The 25,594-nt window shown below is 40.7% G+C and overlaps 1 protein-coding gene and 1 long non-coding RNA gene across 2 annotated transcripts in view; one reads left to right on the top strand and one right to left on the bottom strand.

The window, feature by feature from the left end:
• Positions 1–607: 607 nt before the first annotated feature.
• LOC150022444 (uncharacterized) lies at positions 608–9,121 on the top strand. Its single transcript, XR_016509603.1, has 3 exons — positions 608–727; positions 5,585–5,737; positions 6,973–9,121. It is a non-coding gene; the product is annotated as an uncharacterized LOC150022444 (long non-coding RNA).
• A 14,252-nt stretch (positions 9,122–23,373) lies between these two features.
• LOC150022443 (coiled-coil domain-containing protein 150-like) overlaps positions 23,374–25,594 on the bottom strand; it is a gene marked incomplete at its 5' end in the record, with an annotated part of 67,916 nt that continues 65,695 nt past the window's right edge. Inside the window, 2 exons of the mRNA XM_090287966.1 lie at positions 23,374–23,551; positions 23,823–23,942. Coding sequence (XP_090144092.1) covers positions 23,435–23,551; positions 23,823–23,942 — 237 coding nt within the window. The remainder of the gene's footprint in view (positions 23,552–23,822; positions 23,943–25,594) is intronic.

Here is a 25,594-nt window from a genome sequence, read left to right as displayed (position 1 = left end):
ATGTTGGTGAGCTTTTGACATGATGTGATTGTACATGTGGAATATGTGGAATTCACAAAACTCAAATTTTATTTTATTATTCAATACATTTGTCTTTTTGAGGAAAACCAAAGTAGTTGCTGTATTTAGAAAAACAATATCAATTATCTAAAAAAAAAATATATTTTTTTGCACCTCCGTGATCCATTACACTTGACTTTATAATTTTATAAAAGAATTCATCAAAAGGCATTCCTTCATTGCTTTTAAAATAGATTTAAGGTTCTAAGATAGATTTGTGATCACAATTGATAAATTGCTTGTTTTGGAAGTACTGCGCTACACAAATATATCTAGTTGTGCGTAAAAGAATTATTTTTAGTTATTCATGTTTAATATTCATGGTCAGTATACATTCATGGGTAAATCCTTCTAATTTTGTTACATGTTATACACTATTTTAAAACTGAAATTTGCATCTGGTTGAAACTTTGAAATGTACACCTTGCATGTGTTTACTATCAGTAGTGTTTGTTTAGCCTTAAAATGTATTAGAAAAAGTGTTGGAGAAACAAGGAGCTGTGCTCTTGTCACACCATCTGTTGTCACTGCTCACTCTTCAGGCCAGTATGTGCAAGCCTTTCGCACCCACCCCCACGAACCTCTCTACAGCCTCTGTATAGGCCTGACCTTTATTCACATGGCATCTCAGAAATATGTGTTACGGAGACACGCTCTTGTTGTGCAGGTAATTAATTTGGATTTCTCATTACTTGATTGTATATTCTTTAAAAATGAATTTACTTAATGTTTGCTCCCCTGCTTCAAAAGGAATACCTGCTTGGTACACATGTTGGGAATCCCAACACCTGCCCTTCTGTTCAGCACTCATGGCCTCAGCACCTACAGGTACTCGTGACTCAGCCTTGTGCAGCCGTGTAGCAAAGGGTCCCCAGCCAGATCCTGTGGGGAGAGGATACAGGTGGACTCTGGGGGAAGTCCGGGCAGACCTCATAATCTGAAACCCCTAAGCCCTCCTGCCTTCTAGGTCCTAAAGATTAATATATTTTAAATTAGTCTTTAAGAATATAATATATATACAATACGTATGAATATTTGACTGTGTTACTGTTTTCTTTACGTTATCACCAACAGATTGTTCTTTTAAAGTTTTCTTGTTTCTTACATCAATTTGGAATTACCTTTTTGTTCTCTTTTTTACTCTTTTTGGACTTTGTCTTCTTTAATAAGAATATACGATCCAAAATCAGAGATCTTGTCTGTCTTGCTCACCACTGTATTTTCAATGCTTTTGTTTTTTATGACTGCACTTTTTATATGTATACATTTGATGCATGTATAGACATGTTTTTGAGTAGTTAGGGAAGGAAAGAAAATGTTGGCTGAGTTGGGTAGCAGGATTTAGAAAAAGATTTTTCTTTTTTAAAATAAAATGGTTTAAAAGAAAGCCTAAATTAAAAGGATGATAGTTGTTAAAACTGGGTATTGGGGTTCATTATAATGTTTTTACTTATACTTAAAAATTTCCATAATAATCTTAGTGGATATTTTTGCTGTATTATGTAACGTAGGATTATTTATAAATTAAACAAATATGCAGTGACCAGCCATTGTGCCAGGAACAGGGGGTAGAGTGACTGAGCACACAGGCAGAAGCTTATCAAGTTGGTAGGTAAAAACTGTTAGGAAATATTGATGAATTAACTCATTGTTAAATTATGTAGTTTTTAGGCCTGGTAGCATAAAAATTCATGTATAGCAGGCCCTTGACTAATGTTTCATTCAGTGTCCTTTCATTATAATGCTGATAAGATGCTGTAGGAACGGACTCATCAATTAGCCAATGGTAAAACTGGTTTCATTGTATAAAGTTTTGCTTCAAGTTGTTACCCATCAATGACATTGAGTACAAAACGCTTCCATAGTTTAATTGTAAGTTTTAAATGGTTGGAGAGAGGTGAAACGAAAGGCAATGGATAGATGGGATTCTGTTGTACTAATCTCTTATGTAGGTTAAACAGTTCGCATTGAAAAAAATACTTTTGAAGGAAGTCTTGTAAATAGCATGATTCTTAAATTGTTTTAATTTCTCATGAATATATTTTCATGCTATAGGACTGTAGCTTTTATTCGTCTTACTAAAAAAGCTAATTTTATATATTTTACTATCTTTCCTATCTTTATATACATTCTGTAAAAGTAAAATCTTTCATGTTTCTTTACTTTTACCTTTATTTAATATTATATAGAGAGTATGTACCTGGGGTCTTTAGTGATTGATGTGATAAAAAATGTTCGAAATGTAACATAGTTAATGTAAAAAAAAAATTTCTCTTTTCCATTTCAATGTTTTTGTCATTTTTTGTTGTTTTTATATTTGATGATTCGTAGACTAAGAAATAATGTGGACACCCATATTACCTAGCTTTTTAATCACTAAATATTTGAATAGTTTTCTGGTTGTCAAGACTATCCTCCTAAACTTGTTAAACATTTCTTAAAATACAGCAGGTAACGTTTGTTTTTTAATTGTATCAGAAGACCTTCAAGTTAATTTGGGTCGCAATGATTCATCTGGTACTGTATTACTGTTTCTTCTTTCTTAGATTTTTATCTTTGAATTTGTCACTTTAATATATGAAGATTTGATATTTCTCTGAAATTAATACTTTGTCTTCTGTTACTTAACAGTCCTGCTTTTCAGGGGAGTAGAGGTCATATTCACATCACAAATGGGTTCTTTCATTATACAGAAGTATGATTTTTTAAAATATGTTTTATTGATTATTCTGTTACAGTTGTCTCAATTTCTTTTCCCTCTGTTCCCCTCCACCCAGTCACCTCCCTCCTTCCAGTTGTGCCCCCACCTTAGTCCATACCCATTGGTTGTGCATATAGTTCTTTTCAACATCTTCCTTTCTACTCCACTCCCTCCTACTGTGCTTCTTAATTCCTGCCTCATCTTCCTCCCTTTCCCCTCTTCCTTCTCTCCGCTGACCTCCCCCCAATATGTTCCCCATACCTATAATTCTTTTCCCACTCTCGTTGCCTACTTAGTTTGCCTTTGTTTCAATTCCCAGCTTCTGTTGTTGGTTGTTGTGATACAGTTTTCATTTTAATGTTCATAGTTTTGATCCTCTTTCTCCTAAACAAGTCCCTTTAACATCTCATATAACAGTGGTTTGGATCTGATGAACTCCTTCAGTTTTACTTTGTCCTGGAAGTACTTTCTCTGCCCTTCTATTCTGAATGACAGCTTCGCTGGATAGAGTAATCATGGTTGCAGGTTTTTGCTTTTCATTACTTTGAATATTTCTTGCCAGTCCCTTCTTGCCTGCAGGGTCTCCTTTGAGAAATCAGCTGATAGTCTAATTGGGACCCCTTTGTATGTAATTCTCTTCTTCCCTCTTGCTGCTTTTAAGATTCTATCTTTAATTTTTGACATTTTGATTATAATGTGTCTTGGTGTGGTTCTCGCTGGGTCCAGTTTATCTGGAACTCTCTCTGCTTCCTGGACCTAAAAGTCTATTTCCTTCCCCAAGTTAGGGAAGTTCTGTTTCATTATTTTTTCACATAATTTTTCAATTTCTAGTTCTTCTTCACCTTCTGTCAACCCTATAATTCGGATGTTGGCCCGCTTATAGCTGTCCCAGAGGTTTCTGAGCTTCTGCTCATTTTCCTTACTTCTTGTTTCCTCTTTCTGCACTGGTTGACTGTTTGTTCTTTCCCTGTGTTCTGATTTGTTAATTTGGTCCCTGGTTTTCCTTCCCTCACCACTTGTTTCGTATGTGTTTTCGTTCATTTCATAAGGACTAGCCTTCATTCCTTCCCCGTCTTAAGTCCCACTGTTACTTCTGTAAGCTGCCTTATAACTATAACTCTGAACTGAGTCTCAGAAAGATTATCTATCTGTTCATCTGTTAATTTATGTATTTTCTTTCTGGTCAGCTGTGTGCTTGGGATCTCTGTCATTATTTCTGCCATCCTGACAGGTTGGTTTACCTTTCCTTCTTGGGTGGGGCTGTCACACCTCCTGTGCTGTAGGGGCTGGAGCCCTGTGCACTCGTCACAACCTGGTGACCCTTCTCACCACACTGTAGTGCTTTGTGTGGGGGCTGGGGACCAAGATGGATGCCGTTCTCTCTCCGCTGAGAGACCGGGAGCTTCCTCCTCCATCCCCACACCCTCTGGGCCTCACTCTCTGAGGCAATGGGGTCTGCCTTCCCCGGCGTTGGAATCACGAGCTGATGGGTCTGGACTGCGGCTGGGGGTGCTCCCCCTGGCGTTTCTCACCTCCCCTTAAATACGGGTGTCTGCTTATCCCAGTCCCACTGCTTGTCGCTGCAGCTGCCGCCAGCAGCACAGCTTCATCTCTCCTCCCTGGCTTCGCCCCTCCTACCTGTCTGGATGAGCACCACTTGTTTATAACTTCATACATTGGACTTCCATGTAGCTTTATTTTCTGGAACTTCTGGTTATTTTTGATTATGCGGTAGCTGTATTCCTTCTTAGTTGTGGAGGGAGATGGGGCGTGTCAGTCTAGGCCTCCATCTTGGCTGGAAGTCTGATTTGTTTTTGAACATAACTGTTTTTGTCCTTAAAATGCATTCTAAAGAATTCATTAATTTATATTATTTATTTACTTATGAAGGGACGTTTGTGACCATTTATTTTACAGCAGATCACTCAGGGAATAATTGCATTTTAAATTCTATTCTCACAATTCAGTTGATTTCCTCTTAATTCTCAGTAATTATTTATTTAATTCATAGAACACCTGCTCTTCTGCAGGTTGTAACTTACGGTGGGTGATGGAAGGTGCAGCTGCATGAAGGGGGAAAGTGAACAGGGCAAAGCAAAACACGTGGGCCTGTGTGATGACAGCTTTGCTCCAAAACTGCCCGTTTCTCCTAAAACCTTTTGAGTCAGAAGCTTTCAGGGGGGAGAAAAACAAGTTTTTTGGGTTAAGAGGTTATCAAGGTCCTACACAGACAACAGTACGGTGACTGCAGGGAGAGGGGGTATAAGGGGGACAAATGGTAATGAAAAAAATACAATAAGAAATTTTTTTTTTAATAAAAAAGAAAAGGTTATTAAGGTCCTGAGAAGTAACTTACAGAAGGTACCACTTACTGAAAAAGGTTAAGTTTACTTAAGTGTGTTTGCTCCTGAGGATAAGCTTTTTAAAGTACCATTTTAAGGACTCAGATTTTATGTTTTGCTCAAGCTTTTAGATATGTATTTCAAATCAAAAAGTTTAAAAGTTTACTGGCCTCTAATGCCACAAAAGCCAATTTGAGGCCCATCTATACCTACCTCCTGTGTTCTTATAGGCTATGGATCTTTGACAGCTAGTTGTAACATTTCTGTGAATATTTCTGTCCTAAGCTTAAAAAAGAATTCTTCATTTACACCTTCAGAAGAGCTCTGGACTACACTGTGCCATGACACCACAGTACCGACATGTTCTTTTCGGGTGGGGCTGTGCATCTTAATATTTGTATTCCCACATCTGGCACATATAGTGGTTCATATTTGTGAAATTAGTGAAATATTAAAATATTTGTCTTTTTCTTTTTGGTAGGGCTTTTCCTTTCTTAATCGGTACCTCAGTCTACGTGGGCCTTGCCAGGAATCATTCTACAATTTGGGCCGTGGCCTTCACCAGCTGGGGCTGATTCATCTTGCAATTCATTATTATCAGAAGGCCCTGGAGCTCCCTCCCCTGGTGATAGAGGTATTGTATGATTTAGAAAACTGAGAAGTCACTTCACTTCACATGAGAAATAAGTGCAGTTAGCTCAGTGTTTTGGTCCAGACAGTGAAATATGTAATTATGTTCAACAATAAGTCAGTCTTTGGCATCTTGACTTTATTCCTTTTTTAAAAAAATATTTATTTATGTTTAGAGAGAAGGGAAGGAGGGGAGAAAGAGATGGAGAAGAACATTAATGTGCTAGAGATACATCAATCAGTTGCCTCTTGCACACCCCCAACTTGGGACGTGGCCCACAACCCAGGCATGTGCCCTGACTGGGCATCGAACTGGTGACCTTTGGGTTTGTTGGACAGTGCTCAGTACACTGAGCTACACCTGCCAGGGCCTGGCTTTATTCTTGATCAGCAGTCACATGGACATATGACTTATGAGTGTGACCATTTAAATTATCCTAATGTAGCCCGTGTGGTTTACAGGTATGAGCTGGTAGACAGGAAGCCTGAATATTGAGTAATATAGTCCTTGTTCATTTTCAAGTTCAAGTGTAACTATCATTTCTTTCTAAAGATGAAAGACCAGTATTAATGTATTTATTTTATTTTTAAGATGATATAATACAGGGTAAACTGCTATGAATACTATGATAATCTGTGTTTAAAGTCTAATTTTTATTTTAATTTCTGAAGAAAAGTGTTTTTAATGTTAATTTTTTAAACTTACAATCATAATCCCCACATTCCTCTTATATAGTACAGGTATTTTTCCCTGCATCTGGTCATTTTGTTATAATTTATTTCTGTACTTGCAGCAGTTTTATGTTTTTTATGAAGTCATGTCTATTAATCTTTTCCTTTATAGTTTTTACTTTTGCTATTATACTTAGAAGGGCCTTATCTATCCAAGATTATATTATCATATTATTCAACTACTTTTTTCTTTAATGGTTTCATTGTTTTACTCTTAAATCCTTAACTCATGTGGAGTTTATTCTGCCATGGTTTGTGGGTGAGACTTTTTCTTCGACTTATTGGTTAGACATTAAAAAATATTTGATGATAGTCACTATAATGGTTAACTGAAACAGCAGTATCTGATAAAAATTTAAATCTAAGGTAGGTGTATAATTTTATAATTTTTTTTTAGTATTATGAATTTTAATGGCTTTTTCAATACTTACAAAATTGTTTATTTACCATAAAATTGTCCTGGTTGTCAGTTTGAAATGTAACTCATTGGTGTATTTCTCCCCCTAGGGTATAGAAGTTGACCAGGTAGACTTACGAAGAGATATTGCCTACAACCTGTCTCTCATTTATCAGAGCAGCGGAAATATTAGAATGGCTCAAAAGCTCTTGTATACCTATTGTACTATATAAGGCACCTCAACCGAGACAGGAGTATTGGGGTAGCTGCCATGCGTGGATCAGTCTTTTCTGTCTCAAGGCTTACGTTTAACTTTAAAATGGAAATGATAATTTTAGAATTATCTGTGTATTTCATATTTAATATGTGATAATGATCTTTTGGTAGATACGCAAAAATTATCATTCCTGCAAGAATTTGTATATTGTTCTGTCATTTTCTTTTAGCATTTTTAGTGCAGTTGTCCCCAAAGCTGAAGTGGACAATAGTAACCTTTGAGTCAGCTTGTAGTTGAATACACTAATTTTTCACTCCTACCATGTTTTCATCTGTGCATTTAATACTGTATGTTAAGTACCTGCTATGTACCAGGCACTCTGATAGGTGCTTGGAATACAGTAGTAAGACAGATGTGACCTCCCAATATAATTCCTTAAATCCAGAACTTGAGCATATGTTTATTTGAAAGAAAAGTTTGTCACATTTCTACATACATCATCATTGTCAGTCATTCATTCCTGAGTGCCCTGTTGCAACTGCAAGGGTAGGTTTTCAAACACATAGAAACAAGGGCTGCTTTTTAAAGGAAAGACAAATTGGGACTATTTCTGATTCACTTAGCTCTAACAAAATTATTTAAAGTGGTTATGTGGTAGGAAGACAAATGCTTGAGTTAATTTTTTACTTTTCATCTGTATGTATCTTAGCTGCACAGAATGAGACCTGGGAGGCTGGGATTAATTCAGAACATTGTGCTCCGAGGCAAATTAAAAAATGCATTGTCAGTGTTTGACTATGGACTTCTGACAAAAAGAAAAAAAAGGAAAAGAAAAGCGGGGACCATGTTCAATACATGACCTGGTTTCCATTTCAAGATCAGTAGGAATATAGGAAGACTGGGAGTTGTATTGGGTTGGCCAAAAAGTCTGTTTAGTTCTTTCCATAAAATAAAAGACACATTTTTCATTTTCACCAATAACTTCGTTTATTTGGGTATTTTGAATATGTCGGCTATCTCCTGCTATTGGCTTCTAGTGGGTAGAGGCCCGGAGTGCTGCTAAGCATCTTCCAATGCATAAGACAGCCCCACAGCAAAGACTTATTTGGCCACAATGTCAGTAGTACTGAGACACTTGCCGAACCCCTTTTGACACGCTTGATCAGTCATAGCACCTTTTTTATACACTGCACGAATCTTGCATTTCAGTTTTGTTTTTACATTCTAAAAATGTTGCATATTTTTTTCCATCTTCAATATTAAAATGACTGCACAGCCCTGGCTGGTGTGCCTCAGTGGATTGGGAACCAAAGGATTGCTAGTTCAGTTCCTCGTCAGGGCACATGCCTGGGTTGTGGGCCAGGTCCCCAGTAGGCAGCGTGTGAGAGGCACCACACTGATGTTTTTCTCCCTCTCTCCTTCCCTTCCCTGCTCTCTAAAACTAAATAAAATCTTTAAAAAGTAAAAAAAAATAAAGTAAAATACCTGTACAAAAATTCACCACTTGATTTTTTAAAAAAATGCATGCTGATATGACAGCTGTCACAATACAATCTAACAAAATTATTTCAAATAAAGACAACTAAGAGCAACTAGAGCCATTGTACAGAAAAAACTAAATGAACTTTTTGGCCAACCCAATATATATGGAATAAAGTATTGTTGATAAAGTAAAAGAAAATAGGTAAAAACCTTTTTCTTATCTCAAATATTGTATGTTCTTGGATCTAAGATAACAGTATGTGTTAGATATACTATTGGTTTAATAAAGCATTTTAGAGTTCCTTTTTAGGGAGAAATAAATGCTGTAAATGTGCTTATGGATTGTAAAACCTAGTCCAGTTGTGGGAGGGAAAAGTTATGAGGCTTAGGATCAAAAAAAGAAATAGAATGGTGACTTTTTAGGAATTCTTACCACTGTTTACACTGTGTACGTAACTTTGTAGTTGAGAAGCAGAATTTGTATGTAATAAGTAAATGTATTCTCCCTCTTTATGTATGTGTATATATATAATTTAAATAAATTTTATAATTAAAGTGAATTATTTCATATGCTTATATAATCATTATAATCTTCATCTTACATTGGAGATTAAATAGCATGTTCAAGATCACTAGCAAACCACTCCTTACATTTTCTGCTTTTCCTGAGGGCTAACTAGCAGTTAATCCAATCTGTTAAGAAAGAAAAATAAAGCCTATACATTGAGAGAAGCAGGTCCTTTTTAAAGCTGTTTTTCATCTTTAGATTCTTCCTATATCGTCGGCAGCCGTCCGTCTCGAGAGATGATGGTGTAGCTTCTTAAGAGTCTTATCTGCACCGCCGAGAATGGCTGTGCAGTCCGACTCGGGAGTGACACGGTATCTGTCTCCTCCCGTGTTGAATCGACATCTTGCGATGACGCTGGAGTGTCCTCTCCAGTGAAGCTGAAGCTACAGAGCCTGGGCAGGGTGATATGGAGGGTCTGCTGTTGCCCATGCAGCAGAACCCCCCTCTCTTCGCAGCTGAAGGGTCCAAGGGAAAGACGGAGTCAATACAGCTTGGCTTCAGGTGCGCCGCAGGAGTTGCCGGTGTTGACTACAACGTCAAACCGCCTTAGGGACTCCGGCTCCGGATTTTCTGTCGGGGTTTACTCCCTTAGCCTTTCCCCTGAAGAGGTATGCCGCAAGGCAGCGGAGGTTTTTTGGAGTCAGAGTTTTCCTTCTCTGATCTGTATATAGATATAGATAAAAAAAAAAAAATATATATATATATCTTCCTATAAGATATCCCCAATTCTATAATAAATTCCACTTCTAAGTGTTTGAGTTTTTCTGTTATATGCATACACACACTCCCACAAAGAAAACCCTGTCCCATCTTTCTTTTCATTTAGCAACGATGCTTGTTAGCTCTTTTCACAAGAAGGAAGGGCGCAAGTGAATCCTTCATTTGATTCTCTAAGATAACTATCCTTCCAGTAGATTCCCTTTCACACATAGGCTAGCATGCCGGCTGGGTCCCCAGGAAGCAGGTGTTGAGCGCAAAAGGTGCGCTGGTGACTGCACTTGTGAGGAAAAGAGCAAAGCGGGCCAGACGTTTGAAATCCTGAAGCAACAGATTTCATATCAGCAAATGGGGGCGGGGCGGCGCGGCGCGGCGCGGCACTCGAAGGGAACAGAACTAATGCAGGAAGTAGAAAAATAAAATGTGATTAACACCCCCAGATGAGAAAATATTGTATACAGAAAGAGAAGAATCCTTAAAGAACAAGTTTTATGCAGTTAAAAACGTAACTGCCAAAATTAATTCAATGAAAGGATTGTGGAAAATAGAATTTAAAGACGAACATTGAGAAGATGAAACAATTTCAGCTGAGAAAATGAAAGGTTATAAAATCGAAATGAGCAGTTCTTTGTGGCACCGTATTATATAAATTCATTTATACTTCAAGGTATTTGATTGCTTGATTATAAATAATACCAGAGGGAGAAACAAACTCCTGCAATGATTTTTATATGCAGTAGATGGCAGTGCATTTCTTTAAATTTAGAATTGTACTTTCTCTAACAAGAGTTATGCTAGCTTTTAACATCCCCCCCCCCCCCCAAATAAGCGTAATTTTGGAAGGGAATACCTTTTTATTTGGATTAATGCAGGCAAGGCATGATGCTGTATCCTCTCCATTTCAGGTGCTCCTCTTATCTGACCAAGGAAGGGGGAGAAAGTTGTGAGTGATCACTTGTCTGTGGTGGTGGTATTTTTTAAACTAAGCAGAACAATAAACAGTGAGGCTCAGACAAAGCTAATAAATTTGGTCTGCGTGTGCGGCCCTACAGGGCCACGTGAGCAGAACACTGACAGCTTCTGGACACAGGGCAGGTGTCACCTGTTTCTCATTTGGATAGAAAAAATATGTTTGGGAACATGTTTGAGCAATCACATAGAAGAAACCCGGTCCCTTTGCGCTGATCTCCATCAGCACTGAAAGAAGGGCAACTGGAACCCTAATGTGTGCTTCCAGCTGCCCATTTTCTGGCCCTGATCAATGTTAGCAGATACCAAGGTAACCACATCGCGCATGGAAGGCTTCCAGTCACACCCTGATGATTGTACCCAAAGCCTAGTGTATTCATGGACTCCAGGTAAGCAAGCTAGGGTGAGAATTAGCAGGACCACTTGGTATTTTAATAAAGATAGGTGTTTATAGCCCCCCAGGAAAGGGGGTTCAAGAGAGTGAAGAGAGAAAAGAGAGTCAATGAGTCCACAACAGCGCCTCTGGCTCAGCGCTTTATGCTGCGGAATCGAGGGCGGGTGAAGTCCATCCTGACCACGCCAGTTCTAAGGCCGTCAGTTCCGTTTCCTCGTCCTCAAGTTAGCGTTGTAGATTCTGATGGCAGGTTCTAGTTCCAGAGGCGTTTGAATGCAGCAAATGGGTGTTATTTAAGCATATCTACATACCTATAGACTAGCAAATTTCAACCGGTGTGCCACAAGAGTTCTTAAAACGTGCAATACCTGACTATTTAGTCAGGGGCACTGACCTCTTTTCCCTTAGATTGTCAAACGAATGACAACAGTCAACACCACAACAGCTGTCCTGTGGGAATGAATCAAAATTATACCTACTTTTTTGTCAGGTTGGCAAAAGTACCTTTGAATGTGCCACAGAATATTAATTAGTTTATGTGTGTCATGAGATGGAAAAAGGGTGAAAATCGCTGCTACAGATCATTGAAAGAAATATTTTTTTAAGTGCATGCCTTACAGCATTAGTTCCAGCTTGTGGGGACACCGGCTTGGGAAGTTTGTGCTATGGGCCAGGCATGACCTCGCAGCTGCATTTCAGGTGTTCCTCTCACCTGAGCAAAGGAAGGGGAAGTTAGCCACTGACCTCTAGAGGGAGCACGGCACACCCACAATTCCTCTGGGCGAAGGCTTTCAGCTGGGGGCAGTTGTGACCCCCTCATCCAGCCCCTGGGAAGCCAGCAAGTGCTAGAACCTTCCTGTGTGCCCCACAAATAACGTGGATTTTTATTCGTGTGCCACAGTGAACAAGGTTGGAAGCACTACCTTCAAGTCGTTCTCCAGACCCAGAGAACCAGCTTTGGGGTGAGTGAAAACAGCTCCCATTGACTGTATTTCCAGAATATCAAAGCCTTAAAAAAACGTCTTATAACATCAGGAGTGTTAATTGACAGGAGGAATTTTCCTCCCTCAATTTGTTTTCTTTTCCCTTCCCCATTCTTTTTCTAGAGGGTCTTTGGTAGGCTGGAGAAAAGAGAGAATGGATTACCGTGTTGACACAGTGAAGTTCTGTTCTGTTAGACAACATTAACAACATTAAGGTCTGTTTGCCTTGCACATGACTCATGGAATGATCTCGAGTTTTCCTCCAAGGTTGCTTAGGTCTTGCAGAAACTGGTTTTTCCTTAACAGTGGGATAATAAAAGAATGGTGCGTGTCTCTCTGCTTACAGTCAGAACTAGAGAACTGTAGGCTACCTGCATTTTCACAGTTGCCCTCCCTATGGCTGTACCAGTTGTGTGAGGACACCATATCCACTTCAGACCTGGTGTAAGGACAGATGGAAAATGGTGGTTGTATTTGCATAATAGTAAGGTTAAAATCTAACTTCTCTTTGGTTTATATGCCTGTTGGATTATTTTTTCTTTTCTGAACTGTCTTTGTCATATCCCTTGCCCATTTTTTTTTAAGTTTTAGTTTTCTCATTTAATTGTAGGCATTCTTGATTTAATCTGGACCTAAGTCTCTGAACAATTGTTTTTTTCACTTTATGTTGTCTTTTTGTAAAACTCAAGAATTGTGATTTAGTCAAAATTAATCTTTTTTGCCTCTTTTATGGCCAACATAAAACCACAAATGAAAGACAGATTATGTTTAGGAAAGTAAGAAAGATTCTGGAAAATTAAGTGGGAGTTCTTAAGAAGATCCCAGGGAAGGCAGACCGGCCCCATCTCCGTTGGGACTGACAGAAAGCGGGAACAGACGTTAGGCCATTGAGAACCTGGCTGGAAGCAGAAAGTGTGAGCTGGGGGACGGAAGAGGCTCCTCTAGAAAAGTGGCTGGGCTTCTTGGAGACCAAGAGGTGTGGTTGATTTGGGAGGACTTACAAGGCCCTCCTTGGAGACATGGTGAGGACTGAAAACAGAGAAAGGGTACATGGCCTGTGCGCTTGACGGCCTAAGGGCCTTACAACGAGCTTGTGACTTCCGTCTGTGCAAATGTTTACAGTCTCGCGGGGAGGCCAGAATCATCTCCAGGACAAGTGAAGGACTTCTGGTGTATATTTTTAAAATAATTTTTGTTTATTTTTCAATTACAGTTGACATAGATCATGATATTAATTTCAGGTGCACACCCCAGTGACCAGACGTTACCTAACCCACTAAGCGATCAGCCCAATGTATCTCCCACCCACCTGACACATACACGCTTACTCGAACATCACTGACCATGTCCCCTGTGCTGCACTTCACACCCTCAGGTGTTTGGGGCAGTGAGGTGAGGAGGAGCCCAGTGCTGGCATCTGCAGGCCAACATCAGGCAACTTGAGAGGTAAAAGCGAAACAAAACTCTGATAATCCTTTTTAGTTCTGATGGAAGGAGGGAAAGCTGGGGATATACTCTAGAGAATCAGAGCGAACAACTTGGGGTAGCAGCTCTTTTCCGCTAGTGCAGCACCTGGAGCAGTTGAGGCAACAGTGGCCTTGCAGGTGGAGGAAGAAATGTTAACACCTGCATAGAGTATCAGGCAGTGGGAATCAGAAGCCTACCACGCCTCACCTGTCTAGGATCACAGAATCTCCTGTGGCAGGAATCCCTATTGTTGGTGGCAGACTCCACCTGCCCAAAGGCACATCCCCGTGGACTGGAAAGGTACACAAGGGCTGAGGGATTGTTAGGAGGAAGTGGTTGGGAGTCCAGGCCGACACTGTAGACTCTACCCAGCATTCGCCTCGATCTCCAGTTGGTTCTAGGCCATGAGATCCCATAAGGCTGTTTTCTCGGTTGGCAGGTTGTGAAAAGCTGTGTCACAGGGAGAGCCATGCCAAGAGCTACTGGTCCCCAGTAACTATGTTTTATTAGTTATTCTATGAGTTAATACTCTTAAGGTCTCTGTGGGTTGAAAACAAGACGTTGTTGCTTATAGTCGGGATGCCCTGTGATGAGCCTGTACATTTCCAGAGCCTGTTGTTAGGGTGAGAGTCATGTGGACACCCTGCACTGTTGTGCCGCAGGTCCAGGGCTCCTCGCTGTAGCCCCCTGAACGCACTGTTGTTGGCAGTTGGCTCAAGAAGGCATCACATGCACATATCATACAGACCTCCCGTGCTCCCCAGGGCTCCGGGGAGGGCGAGTAACCATGCTCTGCCCCCCTGGCATCCAGTCTAGAAATGGAGATTGAAGGCTAGGACAAAGCATGTTGTCTGCACCTGGGGACAACAGAGTCACAGAAGCACAGACATTTAGTGAATGTTGGCAAGAATGTGGTCAGAGATCCATGATTGAAAGCAGTGCTGTCCAATAGAAAGAACTCTCTGGGATGACATAAATGTTCTGTGTTTGTGATTTCCAATTCGGTGGCACTAGCCACATGTGGCTGTTGAGCCCTTGATATGGCCAATGTGACTGAAAAACAGAATTTTAAATTATAATTGAAATAACCTTGTTGAACTATACAGACTTGAGGGACCGTATTAAGGAATTTTTAAAAATCCTCACCTGAGGATATGTTTATTGATTTTAGAGAGAGGAAGAGAAGGAGAAAGGGAAACACCAATGTGAGAGAGAAACATGAATCCATTGCCTCTTGTACGTGCACTGACTGGGGATTGAGTCCACAACCTTTTGGTGTATGCGATGACGCTGCAACTAACTAAGCCACACTGGCCAGGGCAAGGAATTCTTTCTTTAAGTATATTTTATTGATTATGCTATTGCAGTCGTCCCAATTTTCCCCCCTTTACCCTCTTCCACCCAGTAACCCCCTTCCCTCCAGCAATCCCTCCTCCTTAGTTCATGTCCATGGGTTGTGCATATAAGTAAGTTCTTTGGTTTCTCCATTTCCTATACTATTCTTAACATCCCCCTGTCTATTTTGTACCTACTGATTTGTACTTCTTAATCCCTGTCCCTTTTCCCCCATTCCCCCGCTTCCCCCTCCCCACTGATAACCCTCCAAATGATCTCCATATCTATGATTCTGTTCCTGTTCTAGTTGTTTGCTTAGTTTGTTTTTGTTTTTTAGATTGTTGTTGATAGTTGTGAGTTTGTTGTCATTTTACTGTTCATAGTTTTGCTCTTCTTTTTCTTAAGTAAGTCACTTTAACATTATATATAATAAGAGCTTGGTGACGATGAACTCCTTTAGCTTTACCTTGTCTGGGAAGCGCTTTATCTGCCCTAGCATTCTAAATGATAACTTTGTTGGATCGAGTAATCATGGTTGTAGGTCTTCACTTTTCATCACTTTGAATACTTGCCAGTCCCTTCTTGCCTGCAAAGTTTCTTTTGAGAAATTAGCTGATAGTCTTTATGAGAACTCCTTTGTAGGTAACTCTCTGCTGTTCACTTCCTGCTTTTAAGATTCTTTATCTTGAACCTTTGTCATTTTAATTATGATGTGTCTTGGTGTGGTCCTCTTTGGTCCAACTTGTTTGGGACTCTGCTTTCTGGACTTGTATGTCTGTTTCCTTTATCAAACTAGGGAAGTTTTCTTTCATTATCATTTCAAATAAGTTTTCAATTTCTTACTTCTCTTCTTCTTCCTGCACCCCTATGATTCAGATGTTGGCATTTTTGGAGATGTTCCAAGGCCTTCTTATTCTCTCCTCACTTATTTGAATTCTTGTTTCTTCCTTCTGTTCTGGTTGACTGTTTATTTCTTCCTTATATTCCAAATTGTTTATTTGAACCCTGGCTTCCTTCTCTTCACTGTTGGTTCCCTGTGGATTTTTTTAAAATTTCACTTAATGTAGCCTTCATTTCTTCCCTTATGTTTTTGCCATACTCTGTGGGTTCCCTAAGAATTCTTATTATCACCAGTATTTTGAAATCTGCATCTGATAAGTTGGCTATATCTGTTTCATTTAGCTCTTTTTCTGTTCCTTCATTTGAGCTATATTTCTTTGTCTCCTCAATTTGGCAGCCTCCCTGTGTTTGTTTCTGTGTATTAGGTAGAGCTTCTTTGACTCTCTGTCTTGACTCGCCTGTTATGTTGTATAAGGCGGAGCCTTAGGTGATCTCCAGGGCAGGGCGACCTCTTTCACTGTTTTGTGGCTCTGTATGTTGGGGACAGGTTGGGGAGGTGACAATGATGCTGCCTGGCTGCTAGAGGCTTGCCCTGCACTTGCCCAGTTTCCAGTCACTTCACCCACATCCTGTATGCAACTGGTGCCCCACTAGCTGTTGCCCTGGTAATGGTTTCCAGAGTGAGTAGGTTTGTGTATGTTCTAGGACTGTGCGGGCTCTTTAAATGGACTCTCCTGAGAGGCTGGCTGTTTCTTCCTCTGCCCCAACTCCCACTAGTTTTTATAGCCAGAAATTATGAGGCTTTATTTTCTTGGTTCTTGAACTCTGGGCTGTGTGGTCTGGCCTAAGCCTGGGATTGCTAGCTCCCCAAATGTCCCTCCTGATTTTTATCTACCACCCATGAATGTGGGACCACCCATTCTGCCAGCCACCCCCTTTCTGCCACCATACCACATCCTCTCCACCTCAGTTCCCCTTCTCCACCCCTCCTTCCCGTCTGGATGAATATGGCTTCTTTAAATCCTTGGCTGTCAGACTTCCATACAGTTAGATTTTCCTGGCAGTTCTGGGTGTTTTTTGCTTTGAGCTGTGATCCTTCTAATGGTGGTGCAAGGAGGCAAAGCGTGTCTACCTATGCCTTCATCTTGACCAGAAGTCAGAATTCTTGATTAATGGCATTATATATCTGAATTTTTAAGTCCTTATGCATATCCAATAGTCCCCAAGAGGTGGAGGCTGTGTATAAATTACATGTCACTGAATAAATGGGCTTAGACGGGTGAGTTCACAGTGATCTGAGTTCAGGATGCCCTGGAGGGCCTAATGGGAACCAGACGCTCACAGTGGAGAAGGGAAGACGGCTTACACTTGCCAGTCTGGGGCATCACTGCGGCTCATTCTCTTTAGCTGCCGGGCAGTTAGGAAATGAACAAGTGGGTGGTCCTACTGAAGATAACAAGTCATGGTACTGAAAGGCTTTGGGAGACTTAAAGGGGTGACTCTCCTGGAGGAAGCAGGAGGGAAGAAGTCTGTCACTTGACAAGTGTCATTTCTGTTGCACATCAGAAAAGGCCGCGAAACACATCACTTTTAAATAAGCATTGAATTCAAATAGATTTTTTCCCAGGTCCATCAATGTTTTGAGTCTAGTGGGTATTATAGGTGGCTTGTTGGAGATGGTCCTGAAAGCATCAGCATTTCACCAGTTCCACCCCAGAGTAACTGGGCAGGGTGAGGACTGCTCCTGGGACTGGGAGAGGACAGAGAACTGCCCTGTGGATGAGCATCAGTCCAAATGCCACTGAAGGCTTTGCAAGCCCCACCCCCTGCCCCCCTTTGCCAAAGGCTTGCTCAGTGCACACTTATATTTGAGGAGGATTTTAGGGAAAGAGGACCTGTGGTATTTGCTAATGGTTGCTTGGCTCACAGTGAGAGCCTATGTTCTAATGGAGGGCAGGCGGAAGTGGTCTCTGGTCTCTCATAGATGCGTGCCAGGATCCATGCAGGTGCTGTGCCGACCCCCGGAGAGGGGCTTTGTGTTAGTCTCATACCAGGGAGGCCACAGGTGCAAGACACAGAAAAGCAGAAGAGGAGGAGGAAACCCGGGGGTTTGTCGTGTGCTTGTTAATTTTGTTCATAAAACAGCAGGCTTGCTCTTTCTAGTCTTTTTTTCCTTTAGATTTTCTACATTTGGTGTCATTCCTAGAAATAACTTTCTCCACAAGATGACAAAACTTTACACTCATATAACCTCGTACTTATATGGATTTGTTTCCCCCTTGTAAATATTGTGACTAAATACATCTAACGTAAAAGTGACCATTTTACCCATTTTTAGTGTACAGTAGTGGCATTGAGTATGTTCACATTGTTGGCAGCCATCACCACAATCTCCAGAACTTTTTCGTCTTCCCCAGCTAAAACACAAACTATTTCCTCTGCCCCGAGCTGTGGCAGCCACCATTCTACTTTCTGCCGGTATGAATTTGGAATTGACAGTATTTGTCCTTTTGTGACTGGCTTATTTCATGAGCATAATGTCTTCAAGGTTCATCCACATTGTAGCATGTGTCAGGACTTCCTTTCTTTTTAAGGCTGAATTCCATTCCATTCTACCTATATACCATTTTTGTTTATCCATTCATCCTTCAAATGGACACTTGGGTTGTTTCCACCTTTTGGCTATTGTGAATAATGCTGTGAACACTGTTGTACATATATGTGTTTGAGCACCTGTTTTCAGTTCTTTTTGGTATATACCTGGAAGTTGTGTTTTTCCCATTTAAATATATAACCTATCTAGAATATAAAGGCTTGTTCTGTGAGGTAGGTTGAGGTGGAAACCAACTTTTGTTCTATGAAAGGCCAACTAAGTAGCTTATTGTCTCATGGCCTTTACTGAATAAGCTTCCCCACTGCTTTGAAGTGCCTTCTGCAGTGCCCACTTGCTCAACCAGCAGCGATTTCAGGCTCAGTGAGACACTTACACTCACAAGACTAATGGGCCACACCTGGCACTGGCCTCACTTAGTTCTGCAGGTTACTAACAGGAATTATAAACAAATATTCATTTGTTTTTTTTCCCTATGATGGCTCTAGTAGTGCTTAATTGTCTTGAACTTCATTTGAAACAATTTTGTTAGGTTGTATTATGATAGCTATCATATCAAGGTGCATTTTTAAAAACTTATCAAAACTGGTGAATTTTTATGTAGCTATTTTTATATTGAAGATGGAAGAAGATACACAACATTTTTAGCATATTTATGCTTTATTATTTCAAGAAAGGTAAAAACACAACTGAAACATAAAAAAACAATTTGTACAGTGTATGGAGAAGGTGTTGTGACTGATGGAATGTGTCAAAAGTGGTTTACGAAGTTTCTTGATACTTTTGACATTGTGGCCAAATAATTCTTTCCCGTGGGGCTGTCTTATGCATTGGGAGATGTTTAGCAGCACCCCTGGCCTTTACCCACTAGAAGCCAATGGTGGGAGATAGCCAACATACTCAAAATATCCAAATCAATAAAGTTATGGGTGAAAATGAAAAATGTGTCTTATTTTATGGAAAAAACTAGGCAGACTTTTCAGCCAACCCAATAGTATATCAGCAGAACAGCGTCTGGGTCGGAGAACAGTGCAGGGGCTAATCTTTTGGTCCCCAAGTGACAGCACAGGTAGAAGAGACAAGGCCACAGAGGGACCAAGACCATCACAGGAACCAGTAGTGCCTGTAAGGGCCCATGCATATCGCTCTGAGGGCCCCTCAAGGAAGGGCACACGCGATTATGGGGGTTTATACTGCACAGTGAAGCCACCAAAGCCTGGCCATCCACCGGCATTGGCGCCCATTTCTAGTCCTCCAGGTCTAGGTTCAAGGTACTCTTCAGGGGTCGTTTTTACTGTGGGCAAGACTGCCTGGTAACACAGCTGACACTGCCACAGTCAGGTTTCCAGGCAAATAATGCTGGGAGGGGGTAAATCTAAGGTCTTTTCCTCATGGAGAAAGAGAAAGGCTTTATTAATTCTTTATTGCACTGTCTCTATCACCTACCAAATTCTAAGGGTGACTGTTTCTGGACTTTGTCTTGTTCCATTAAATCTATTTGTTTTTAAACCACCACCAAATTATGTCAATGATTGTAACTTTATTATACTTATTTTCTTTTTTTAAGTGACTCTAGTGGAAGCACAATATACTCAAGGAGAAGGGCTTAGATCCTAAGTGTAGGGACCAGTGAATTATTTCAAAGTGAACACAACCCTGAAGTCACCACCCAAATGAAAAACAGATGCGGTCCGCTCGCCCACTGACCTACGCCCATCCCACTAGTGTGCCCCGTGTGGTTTGAACTGGGTCAGTCTGGTGCAGTGGGTACTGGTCCCCAGAACCCTGTGGTTCCGTGTCAGCTGGCCAGGGGAGTGTGCAAGCGACATAGGATGCGGACGTGAAGCAGCCGCCATTGCTCAGTGCCCAGCACGGCAGTAAGATGTGGGGCCGAATGCAGAGGTGGTGGTGGTTGCCATTTTCTTTGCCCTTCTCTGCCTCCAGTTCATCAGCCTTCCCGCCAGCTCTGCTGCCCACACGGCTCAGCCTCCCACAGGTGCCACCAGATGCCCTCGGCGCTCACCTGCCCCGGGGCAAGCCCAGCTTGCTGCTCCCCTGCAAACTGCAGCAGGGCTTCCGAGGGCTGGCTGATGCCGGCTCCCACCCTCGGACCCTCCTCCCCGCTGTGTGAGGTCTGACTCCTTATTTACAGAAACTCGGCGATTCTGCTTTCCTAATGGAACCTCTCTAAAGGCTATTGATTTTTGAATGTTTGATTTATATCCTGCTAGTTAAGTCTTTTATTTAGTTTTATTATTAATTCCCCGAAGTTTTCCAGGAATGTCATGTAATCTGCAAAAAGATAATTTTTACTTTTTAGATATGCATTCTTATGTCTTTGATTTTTCCAATTGCATTGCTTAATACTTTTATTTGTACAGTGTTCAATAGTAATGGAGATAGTGAGCATCCTTGCCTTGGTGTCAGGAATAAGATTTCATATAACATGAGAAACATTTTTATTTATATTTATATGTTTCATCATGTTTTTCGAAAAAAACCCAATTCCTATTTTCTTGTGTCAAGAAATGAATCAAAAAATTAGCAAAGGCATATGTGGAATCTAAAAAAGGTCGAAGTCATAGAAGCAGGGAGTAGAAATCGGCTGCTGGGGGCTGGCGGCTGGGGGAAATAGGGAGAGGCTGGTAAAAGGGTACGGACTTTCTGTTATGAGTGAGGTCTGAGGATCTAATGTATAACCTGGGTGATCATGGTTGATAACACTGTACTGTAATATTGAAATTTGCTGAGATTAGAAATTAAATGTTCTCACCAAATATATATACAGGGGTGGGCAAAAATAGGTTTATAGTTGCAATACAAATAAATAATACAATAATAAGTACAACTGTCAACCTCCTTTTGCCCACCCCATATAGCGATGGATGTTAATTAGTAGGAGGAATCGTTTTACAATGTATGTATCAAATCATCATGATGTAAACTTTATATGTCATACAGTTTTGTCATATCTCAATAGAGCTGAAAAGAGTTACCACAGAAATAGCTCTGGTCTCAGAAGGGCAAAAGATTTCACAGGCAGATTAACTGCAGCAAAGTCAGTTAGAATCCAGACTGACTGTACCTAGACTTTCCTAAATCTCTTTCGTACTAACACGAAAAGGTCAGGACGTGCTCAACAACACAGTGCATGTAGAAGAACCACTGCCTATTTATTCCTGCCCTTGGTGGCCATAGCTTAGGCTCCTTGCTTCAGAATAATTACAGTCCTTAAAAAATTAGTTAAAGCATCTTCAGATCTTATATTAGGATCACCCAGAAGTAGGATGTTTATACATGTGGTAAATCTCCACTATTAATTAATTATAAATTATTGCCACTTTTTATTTCCCATATTACCATCCACCGGTATAATACTCTGAACATAGAGAATACAGTTATAATGTTTCAATGACCTTCTCTGTTGATTCTAACATTTGTTAGTTCTGGGTCAATTTTGATTAATTTCTCATTATGGCTTCTATTTTCCTGCTTTTTTGCATGTCTGATAAACTTGGACTGAATGCCAGACATTGTGATTTTACTTTGATTGGGTGCCATATTTTTATATTCCTCTAAATATTCTTAAGCTATTTTGGAACACAGTTACTTTGAAACTCATCATTTGGGGTCTTGCTTTTAAGATTTGTAAGGCAGGAGCAGAGCAGCATTCACCCTGGGGCTTTTTGTATAATCTACCCAATACCCTGGAAGTCACAAGGTTTTCAGCGCTGGTTGGTAGGAACTGGAACGATGTATGTGTGTCCTGGCCGCAGTTCCCTCTAATCCTTTAGGATGGTTCTTTTTCCAGCCTTAGGTAGTTTCCTTATGTGGATGTGCTGACTGGTACTCGGAATGCTCAGAGGGTTCTCCGGACATCTCAGGAATCCACTTCATGCAGCTCTCTCCTCTCTGGCACTCTAGCAGCCTTTGTCTCCCTGGATTCTAACTTCTGGCTCCTTAACTCGGGGCACCCACCAGGCTCCACGCTGCCTTGCCCTCTGTGCTGTGGCCTGAACTCTCTCAAGGCTGTAAGCTGAAGCAACAGCAGGACTCAGCTGTTCCCGTCCTCTCAGGGATCACTGTTCTTTGTGTCATGACATCTAGTGTCTTAAAAACCACTGTTTCATATTTTGTCTGTTTTTTTTATTATTGTTTCAGGTGAAAGTGGATTCCCGCAACAGAAGCTAGTATACTATACAATAGACACTATAAAAATATTACAGAAACGCTTTTAAAGTATCACAGAAATGTTTAGCACATCAGCACACTAAATATGCTGTTCTAACTATAAGCTTTACTAGAAATGACCACCAATCTAACTCTTTCCTGAAGCTTGTGTTTCGTACTTGAGCCAATCTAAAAAATGAAGTGAGGTGTGTCACACTGGCCCGGCCAGGCAGCTCAGTTGGTTAGTCTTTTGGAGCAGGGCAGACTGCTGTACTGAATCTTCTTCGTATTTATAGCTTCCCTTGGACATTTACGATCTCTCAGATACCTTATATAAATATAATCAGTCTCATTAAAGATGCATTGGTGATTACCTAGCATAGAAGGGTATGAGTTTGAAACACAGTGGAAGTTTTTACTATTTTCCAGGTGATTCTATTTCCAAAGATTATTTATTGGATGTTAGACTGGGATAGTTCACTGAAACAAAATATCCTATCATTTACTTGTTGTATCATAAAGTATCTCATTAAATGCTTTTTGGTAAAATGTACTTAGGAAAATAGCCAAGTATCATGCAACAGCATCTGCTATCATACAATAAATTAATATAAATTTATTGGGTTGAAAACAGGGAAAGAAAAAGAAGGGGTGGTTCTCTATCGATATCAGAGTTCATAAAAGGATAAGCTCAGGTCCAACATCTTCAGCCCACATCCAGGCCTTTGTGTTCCGAAGACGGGAAACAGGACGGCCCGGGGGCTGGGCTCGGGGTCAGGGCGTGTGGCTATGCGTGAGGTGCCTCCTGTGTCAAGGACATCACTTTCTCTCTAGGTCAGGGCGCTTCTTGGGCACAAATCTAAGGTTCTGCTTATTCTCCCACCGGTGTAGCAGAACAGACGGGTTGGACAGGACGCTGTGCCTTTTATCTTGGTCCTGTTGGAAAGAAACACACCTGACACTGTTCAAAACTAACTGTGGAACCTATTTTGTCTTTGTATCATTTATTCATCAAGGTAGGTGGTTCTAAGCTAGACAGTTTGGGAGAGGAAGAATTTTCCAGAAAACAATTTAGTCCGCTGCTTTCCTTGGAGTAGTTTCAAGAAATCTACAGATTAGTAAAGAGAATAGCTGGATGAAGAGAGTACTCCTGTAATTAGAAATCTAAGAGCTGCGTAAGACAGCCGCGTCTAACCAAATGCCCTACCTCTTCCCGCCACCTGTCTTCCCGGGGAAGCCTCTGTAACCGGTTTTTTGTCAGCTCAAGTTGTAGGCCATCGAACCTGCACCTAAACCAGTGGTGAGCTTCTTCCAGATTAGCTGTTATCTGAACATATAAATATTATTATTAAAAGTTACAACAAACAGTTATAAGTCTTTTGTGTATTAGTTCAAGGGACTTTTTACCTAGGTCTTAAAAGACCAAATTTTGACTGGAAGGTCCTTGCAACCTATTTGCATAATCCACATCCAATAGACGAGATAGTGATTTCTGAATATGGAGCTAAAGACGAAGGCAGGTCTGCTACTTTTTATGCCTTTGGTAGTATTTCCTGGATGTGAACTAAGGTGAGATCAAATCCAGGAGGAAAAATAAAAATGAAAGTACAAGATGATGCTGAAAATGACAAAGGTGGTTCAAACCATATTTTGAATTTTATTTTCTAAGACCAAATAATTCTCCAAAGTCCCTACACTGTAAAGGCTGGATTTTTCTGTTGTGCTTTATGAAAGTAATAGAATGAAATAATAAAAATCTGGATCAGCTTACTGTAAGTTATATTCTTTTTATTTCCTTTTCCCTAAAACTATCTTATACTTTACTTAGCTCATAAGCACACACTTCCATGTAATCTTTGTTAGACTTAAATAGTCCCTCTGATAGTCTCTCTGAAGATGAACTGGAATCAGTATTCATTTATTTGACAAGTATCTACTGAGGGCTTATATATGACTGGCACTGTTCTAAGGATGTGGGATACTTTGGTATTTTGAAGGTAGAGCCAACAGATGTTTATTTTATATGAAGGTTGCTTGAAAACAGGTGCAGAACATGTCCTCTAGAATGGAAAGTGGAGTGACCGTTTTTCCTCCTTTGATTACTTGTCTCATGGACAGCATTTTTGATTTTTGTTCTGAAGCCTGAGAGGGCGGCATAGTTCTCTCGCCTGGGAGAAGGCAAGAGCCACGAGAGCAGTGCTCTTTCTGGCTCGTTCACCCTGCGTCTCTGCCGCCTGGCACCTGACCCATAACAGGTCCTCAGTAAATGTGCCATGTACTTGTCCTGTATTAGCCAGGTCCCTGTGCGGCTACGACATAGTGAGATAAGAACAGGACTCCCCTTTTGTTTAACTTTCAGAACGCTACAAAGCTAAGCTACATTCCAGGCCTGTCTGTGCACCCCAATGACAGTGGTGCTCCCACCCCTAGCCCCACCGAGCCCCATCTGTCCCTGGCGCTGTTACCAGGAGTGGAGGGAAAGCAGCGTGGAATGGCATTGTGCGTCACGTCTCCTCCTGTGTGGCGAACGAGAAGCAGCTAACATCTATTGAAACTTACTCTGAGCCATCTATCAGAATAACAGAGCGGTAGCTATTAACTTCCTGACCTTTATGGAAACTGATGAGTTAAAGTGAGTGTAACTTCCTTACGGGCACAGCAAGTGTCACAGCTGGCATTCAAACTCAGATGTGACACAGTCCACATTTTTTTTTACTGTGTCATTTATTGCTGTGTAATTTAATAGGTATTAAAGGGAACTATCATGGCCAGCTGACAGCAACATCACTGTAATCCCTTAAGCTTAAGAATCTGAAAATGAGGATGGTTGTAGTAGAATAATAATATCAAAGATCTGTTCCAGCTCTAAAAATGTATGAGTTTAGAATACTATGCAGCAGAAAGAAAGAACTCCTGCCATTTGCAACAACATGGATGGAACTAGAGAGAATTATGCTTAGTGAAATAAGCCAGGCAAAG

Source organism: Furipterus horrens, unplaced genomic scaffold (genome assembly GCF_987537825.1).
Source record: "Furipterus horrens unplaced genomic scaffold, mFurHor1.1.pri manual_scaffold_1, whole genome shotgun sequence".
NCBI lineage: Eukaryota > Metazoa > Chordata > Mammalia > Chiroptera > Furipteridae > Furipterus > Furipterus horrens.
This window is presented reverse-complemented; position numbering and strand designations above follow the sequence as displayed.